This window comes from Neopelma chrysocephalum, unplaced genomic scaffold (genome assembly GCF_003984885.1).
Source record: "Neopelma chrysocephalum unplaced genomic scaffold, ASM398488v2 Primary Assembly neopelma1_322, whole genome shotgun sequence".
NCBI lineage: Eukaryota > Metazoa > Chordata > Aves > Passeriformes > Pipridae > Neopelma > Neopelma chrysocephalum.
This window is the reverse complement of record NW_020897985.1, coordinates 119,828-127,145: the sequence shown is the minus strand read 5'-3', so window position 1 is coordinate 127,145 and position 7,318 is coordinate 119,828. Positions and strand designations below refer to the sequence as shown.

General features: G+C 55.6%; 1 protein-coding gene across 1 annotated transcript in view; it reads left to right on the top strand.

Moving 5' to 3' along the window:
* Window positions 1–7,318, top strand: part of SCRIB (scribbled planar cell polarity protein) — a 79,748-nt gene that overhangs the window by 8,971 nt on the left and 63,459 nt on the right. Inside the window, exons 9-14 of the mRNA XM_027705257.1 lie at window positions 612–811; window positions 1,515–1,681; window positions 2,249–2,373; window positions 3,549–3,674; window positions 4,297–4,518; window positions 5,003–5,323. Coding sequence (XP_027561058.1) covers window positions 612–811; window positions 1,515–1,681; window positions 2,249–2,373; window positions 3,549–3,674; window positions 4,297–4,518; window positions 5,003–5,323 — 1,161 coding nt within the window. The remainder of the gene's footprint in view (window positions 1–611; window positions 812–1,514; window positions 1,682–2,248; window positions 2,374–3,548; window positions 3,675–4,296; window positions 4,519–5,002; window positions 5,324–7,318) is intronic.

Below are 7,318 nucleotides of genomic sequence, written 5' to 3'. Positions count from 1 at the left end.
CCAGGGATCCCTTCCCTTGTTCCCACCTGCCAGGGATCCCTTCCCTTCTTCCCACCTGCCAGGGATCCCTTCCCTTCTTCTGCCCTCCCAGCTGGATTCCTGAGTGTGCTCCAGCTGCTTCCATGCAGAGTTTCACTGAGCTCACAAGGTCTTGGGAAGACCCTGGTGGAAGCTGCTTTCTCTCACTGATATTTTTTTTTTTTCTTTCCTCTGAAAAATTCTTTGGGATGGCTGGGGTGCTGGGATTTCCAGTCCCAAAGCCCCTCCAGGCTGTATTGGCAAGGGGGTCGTGGGATAGTTTGATTGACAATGACCCTGCTGCAAACTGCCCGTGACTTGATTGGTAAAACACAAGGATTGGGAATGGAGGAAAGTCTTGACCAGTGGTGGTCTGAGTGTGGTGTGCTGGGGGGAAGAGTTGGCATGGATCAGCCATGAAAAGCAGTCCCAAAGTTATCCCGAAGAGCGTTATCCCAAACGAGTCTGTCGGGACAGGAGGCAGCTTGTTCCCCAAACTGTGCCTTTTAGCCCTCCCCAGAGGGCTTTGTGCCTTTTGCCTCGATTCTGCTGCTCTTTCCTCTTGCAACCACACTGACTTGGCTCCTTCCCAGGCCTTGCCCAAGTCCCTGGGCAAACTGGCCAAGCTGACGAACCTGAACGTGGACCGGAACCGTCTGACGGCGCTGCCGGCGGAGATCGGGGGCTGTGCCAACCTCAACGTGCTGTCCCTGCGGGACAACCGCCTGGCACTGCTGCCCCCCGAGCTGGCCAACACCACCGAGCTGCACGTCCTGGACGTGGCTGGCAACAGGTGAGCAGCAGGGACGTGCACAGGCTGGCAGGGCTGTTCCTGGGCAGGCTGCCGCGAGGGAGATGCTGGGTACGTGTGGATCCCGGGATCTGCGGTGTGGAGAAGCCTCAGGTTGGCTGCTGGTGGATCAACCTTTGCCTGGGAAGCCCTTCTCTGTGTCACCTGAGCACAGGGTGGAGATAACACAGAAGCGTGAGGGCGTTTTGCCACGTGTGAAATAAAGATCAGGGGGAAATTCCTGGTCATGGCTTCCTTCCTGCAGATTTTGTGGTCTGTGTCTGTCATCGGTGCCAAAGCCTCACTCATGCTGTGCAGGTACCTGGGAGCTGTTCTGAGTTCTGCAGGTTTGGGCTGCAGTTCTGTTTGCTGGGGCTGGTGTTTTTGGGAGCAATTGGAAGCTGACCAGAGGTGCTGTGGAATGCTCTCTGTGCACTGGGCTGTGACAGCACCGTTTTTCTGCCTCCAACCCCCTCATTTCACACTTCTGGTGGGAGTTGTCCTTGGCTAAAGGGTTACTGGAGCCCAGTCCATGGCCATGGCAGAGCCCTGGGCAGCACAGAGGAGCTGCTCCAGTGGTGCAGGAGTGAGGGATCCACAGCAGCTTGGCTCTGTCTCTCTCTGTTCAGATGGGGCAGCCTGGAGCTGAGGTGAGTTCTCTCCTGATCAGGTAGGTTTAACAAGCAGTTGTTCTTCTCTTTTGCAGGCTGCAGAACCTGCCCTTTGCTTTGACAAATCTTAACCTGAAAGCCCTGTGGCTGGCAGAAAACCAGTCCCAGCCCATGCTGAAATTCCAAACCGAGGATGATGAAAAGACAGGAGAAAAGGTTCTCACTTGCTACCTTCTCCCTCAGCAGCCCTCTCCCAGCCTGGGTAAGAACCTGTGTCACGAGCACTGGCTGCAGAGCCATGTGCTCCAGAGGGGGCTGAGGCCTTGAACCTTCCTCTCTGCTGGGTTGGACTGTCTCTCACTGGGATTCCTGTAGCAGATCCAGGCTCCTGAACAGCTGGGACACTTTTCCCAGGCAGAGGTTGTTAGAACTGAGGAATTGCTTCTCTGTCAGGTGATAAGGAAGCTGCAGCCTTGTCTCTGAGTGTTCTCCTTTGATCTACTGACTGAGCAGTTCATTACCTATTGTCCTATCACCATGATATTGTGCCAATACTACTGATTCCTGCCTTAATCCTACCTTTTTCCTTACTTGAGTAAGGAGCACTAGAGCTAAACCATCAGGCCCTTCTGTAGAGGTGGCTGTAGATCTGGTGGGAGATGTACAGAAGGTGACAGGAGCTGGAGGCCACAGCCTTTGTCCTCAAGGCCTCTGATGCCACGGGCAGATACGGCAGAAGTGCCCTAATGGGATGAGCAGTGGCTTCCATCCCAGCCTGGAACCCTGCCCCTCCTGAAAGGAGCTCCCTCTGTGCTCCCTCTCTCCCTAGAGAACCTCCTGCAGAACAGTGTGGACGAGAGCTGGACGGACACCAACTTAAACAGAGTCAGTGTCATCCAGTTCCTGGATGAGCCCAAAGGAGATGATGAGGAGGAGTCTGGAGCTGAGAGACGGGTAAGAAGCTCCTGGAGGTTGTTGGCTCCCTGTGGAAACACAGGCACAAGCGAAGCTTTCCCTCTATGGAGAACCACTGTGGTGTCCATATCTCACCCTGAGACACTGCTGTGGGCACGTGTGAGATTTTCACAGCCCAAAGGGCATTTGGTGCCCTGAGGAGCCGAGCAGGAGTGAAAGGGAATGAATTCCCTGGGAACCGTGGTGCAGGATCTCGTTTTTGAGGCTGTCCCATCCACGGGGGTGGAGCTGTGACACTGAAGTACCCAGGGAGCACTGGGGATGTCCAGAAATCCCAGCAGAGCACTGTCAGGGCAGGGTTTAGCTGACCCATGTCATGGGGAAGAGCTGCCCAACCAAACCCAGGCCATCCCTCTCCCTCCAAGCACAGAGCCAATGCAGTCTGTGCTGTGGGGAATCCTGTCAGTAAAGTACTAAATACTGTAGGCAGCCTCAAAACCTGCAGGAGATCGTTGTGCTTTCAGTGCAGATGCAAAGGGCAGGATAAAAGTTTGTTTTCAGCAAGTGCTCCAGGGATTTCAGTCTCCTGCAGGATTTTTCTTTTTCCTTTTTATCTTGTGGAAAGCCATTTTTGAAATCCGAATCCTTCTGCTGAGTGGTGTTTGCAGCTGTCCTGCAAACCACGTGTGTGACACTGGCGTTGGGAAGTTTGGGGTTTTTTTGATTGTTTTTAACATTTTTATTAATTTTAGAATGCTGGTTTTCTTGGCTCTTATCTGGGATGGAACTTGCTGAGCAGCACCAATTCTGGTGCTTTCGGGCTTGGCAGGCTCCAGAGGGATTAGGAAGATATCCCAAGAAGATTCCCTACCTGTGTTCTGGAGGGGTTTGTGTGTCAGTGATTTTGCATTTACTAAGCCTGAAGCACCATTTAAAACTTCCTGTCTCCATCGTTTCTCCCAGTCCCTCTGTCAGATGGAGAGCAGGATGATGTCCAGAGGCAGCTTGAGTGTTCCTTGCCTCTGTTCCTTCCCCTTCCTTCCCAGCCTCAGGCTGTGTGAGGCCTGGAGCAGATCCTGCAGTGGGACATGTTGGTCGTGTCTGGGGCTCTGGCTCTCTGATGAAGGTGTTAGTTACCTGCAGGGGTTCATTCCCGAGGCCTGGCACGCGCTGCCCGGGCTGGGATCCCTTTCCTGAGGGTTTCCCTTCGGCAGGGGCTGCAGCGCCGAGCCACCCCCCACCCCAGCGAGCTGAAGGTGATGAAGAAGGTGATCGAGGTTCGGCGGAACGAGGTGAACGCAGCCAAGGCCGACGCCGACCTCAACTCTCCCAACTCAGAAGTGAGTGCTGGTCACTGGGCAGTGGATAACCACAGAAAACGTGGAATCATGGAATCATTTGGGTTGGAAGGGACCTTACAGACTGTTCTGCCCCCTGCCATGGGCAGGGACACCTTCCACTAGGAACGTGTAGAGAATCTGGGGAATGGGGAGGCAGAAAGGACTGACTTTGGGGAAAGCTTGGGAGGGACTGAGAATAGATTGTCTGGATTCCAAGGGTTGGGAATCTGCCTTGTGGTGTCAGGACAGGCCACTTAGATAGAGGAATAGATGGGACCAGGAGACAGGGAACAGCAAGGGGAACTGTGTGTGAAGGTGCCACTTTTGTCACAGCACAGGGAGGGAAAGAGAAGGCTCTGATATTCCCAGTAAGGAATGATGGGAATGGAGCACGTGGAGAAGGCACCTTGCTGCCCCGGTGGGATACTGAGAATAAATACCCAGGAGGTGGAATGAGGTGGACCCAGCTGTAACGGAGGAGGCTCAGCAGGGGAAGCCTCGGGCAGCCTGAGGGAAAGCTGGTTCTGTTGGTGCTGGAGCATTCCCACCTCACACCAGTCACTCTGCACGGCTCCCTTTGCTGCTCTGGGTTCCATCCTGACCGTCCCAGCTCTTTCCTCAGGAGAAGAGGCTGAGTGCCACGTCGAACCGCAGCGAGGAGTCCCACGTGTCCAGCAGCACTGCCTCTGCAGACTGCAGGGCAGAGGAGGGGGACCGGGGCTGGCCCAACGGGCAGGTGCCCAACGCGCGGGACCTGGAGAAGGAGGTGAAGCCCAGAGCGGAAGAGGAGCACAAGGAAGCTGCTGGCCAGGAGGAGGAAGATGTGGAAGTGGAGTACAATGAGGTAGGAGCCTGGGAACTGCAGCGGGGTCATGAGGAAAAGTGGAAGGACGTGGGATTTTCAGAGGAAGTGGGAAATGGATGTACAGGTAAACGGGTGTGGGATATGGGCATCACTGGGGGCAGATCCAGGGCATGGAAGGCAGCACAAGCTGAGACCGAGGCAGCCTGTGGGAGTTGGATCCTTGGGAGACTGGGCTGGACAGGGTGGGAGCCTGACAGGGGATATGGGAAAATGGGAGTGACAGTGGCAGGTTGGAGTGTCCTTCATCCCTGGAGCTGGCAGAAGCATGTCTGGGGGAAGGAGTGGATATGGAAGAAGGCAAGGATGGTGCAACAGTCACACGTTTCCTGCCTGTCCCTGAGCACACGACCAGTGGAACTGGCTCTGCCCCATGTGGGAGGGGGGACACATGGCCAGCAGGTTCTGTGCTGCCACACCTCAGTTACCTGAGACTCACGGCCTGTCTGGGGCTTTGCCATCGCAGCCCACTGTCCACTTTGCTGAGGACACACTGATACGGAGCGAGGATGAGGATGAGGATGAAGAGCGACCATTCCCAGTGGAGAAGCAGAGGCTCATCCGCAAGGACACGCCCCATTACAAGAAACACTTTAAGATCACTAAACTGCCCAAGCCAGAGGCAGTGGTGGCACTTCTGCAGGGGCTGAACAGCGACGGGGTCCCTAAGGAGGAAGAGGAGCTGGGAGGAGGCTGCAACAACAACACAGAGCCCGAGGATCAGGAGGAAGTGTGGGATGAGGACGACAGAAAGAATGGAGCTCTGTCTGCTCAGCCCTCTGTGAAGGTAAGGTCTTGTGGGGAGGGGGAAGGTCAGAGGGGTGCACACCTGCCCTCTCCTCCTCTGACCTGCCAGGCAGGCTGATGTTATCCCAAAGAAACCGCTTGCAAGAGGCTCTAGCACTTGGGCATGTGCTGGGGGTGAGAGAGCTGGAGCTCCTCGTGGGGCTCACAGGGTTGTCCAAGAGCTGTGCCATGTTGCTATTTCTGACTCCTTTGCTGTGTCAGGTCCTTGCACCCTCCCTGTCCTGTGTGATGTTCCCTGTGCTGCAGGAACAGTTCTCTGCCCCATCGCTGATGGGTTCTGCTGTTCCTTCCAGCCACCTCCTGGCTTGCTGGTTGTTGCCCCTCATTCACAGCAGGATGAGCTTTATCCCTGGGTGGATCCAATCTCAGACTGATGTTGGGGCCACTGACACTTGGCTTGCTGCCACAGTGCTTGCAGAGTGTGTGAGGGGAGCCCAGAGCATGCCCTTCCCTGTGCTTCCACCTCAGTGGAGCCCGATGGATGCTGCGTTGGGATTTAGGGGAGTTGTGCTCTGGAGCTTTGCCACGGGGCCGTGGTGGGGCCTTACTGGTCATACTGGGGCTGATGAGACACGAGGTCCTTGGCTCTGCTGAGCCGTTGGGGACACACAGAGGTTCCTGCTTGAGGAGGTTCGTCACAATGGAATTAGGAGTACACGGATGAGGGACACTGCCTGAGGCTGGAGCAGTTCTCCCCAGAGCTGGTGTGAGGTGTATTTGGCAGGCAGGGATTCGGATGTGGCTGAGTCTCCATCTTAGTCTGACACCAGCAAATCTCACAGGTGGGATGTGGGTGTCTGGGCGTAGAAGCTGCTGGAGTAAAACCTGTTCCTGCTGTAACTGCACGTGCTCCAGACTGCCAGGATCATTCCCACCCCCAGTGGAGCTCAGATTGCCCAGGGGAAAGTCCTCGCCCTCACTTTGCTTTGGGGCCTTTTCCTCCGTGGGTGTTTGCCCTGCTCTGCCTGAGCTGATGCAGCTCATCCCGTGCTCCCTGGGGATGAGATGTACTGTTGTTGGTGAACAGAAGGAAAAGGAGTTGCTGCTGCTTGTAGGAATGTATGAAGCTGTCCTGAGTCCCCTTCATCCAAGATCTGCTGTGCTTGGGAAACCCAGAAAGGTTTTTTTAGCCAGAGACTTGGAGCTGAGGAGGCACTGAAGGTCTGGCAGAGCCCACGAGGCCTGTCCAGGTGTGCTGTACCTGTCAGAAATTACCTTGGTTATGGGCTAAGCCTTCTGCCTGGGAATCACTTCTCCTCTCTGTGGGGCTGGGTTGGATACCTGCTCCATGAAGGCATTTATGAGCTGCCACCTGAGCTGCATTCCAAGAGTGGGATGTGGGGAGCAGCACAGGGGAGGCTCAGGGAGGAGGTGATATGTGCATTGAAGAAGGAGGCAGGACAGGCTGTGCAGGAGGCTGAATCCTTAAACCAGAGGGTTTTGTTGCCAAGACAATTGGTTTTCAGAAGAAATCCTAAGGTTTCCTGCACTTGGGAGCAGGATCCTGGGTGTCTGACAGGATGCACTGTTTCACCAGAGAAAGGCACTGGTGCAGTTGGGTCTGGGGTTGCTTTTTGCTGTGCAGCAGCTGGTGGCACCACAGGCTCCTTGGTGCTTTCTCCTGTGTTTAACTCTTCCTCCTTCCTGGAATAACCTGGTACAGAGGCAGGGTGAGGTCAGCTGATGGTGGTCAGCTCAGGGGTCATGGCCTTGGGGTGCCAGCACAGACAGAACCTGGCCTTAGGGGGTGCCCCTGGGCACGAGCACTCTGGCACTCAGCAAGCTGAGAGCCCAGGAACAGCCCTGGCACCGCTGAGGTGGTGGGCAGGAGTGGGGGCTGCTCAGGTGCTCTGGAGGTCAGGAGTGACTCCATGAGTGGGGTCATCTCTGGAGCTGTGGAGATCAGGAGTGACTCTGAGCTGGCTCAGCTCTGGAGCTGTGGAGGTCAGGAGTGACTCTGGAGCTGTGGAGGTCA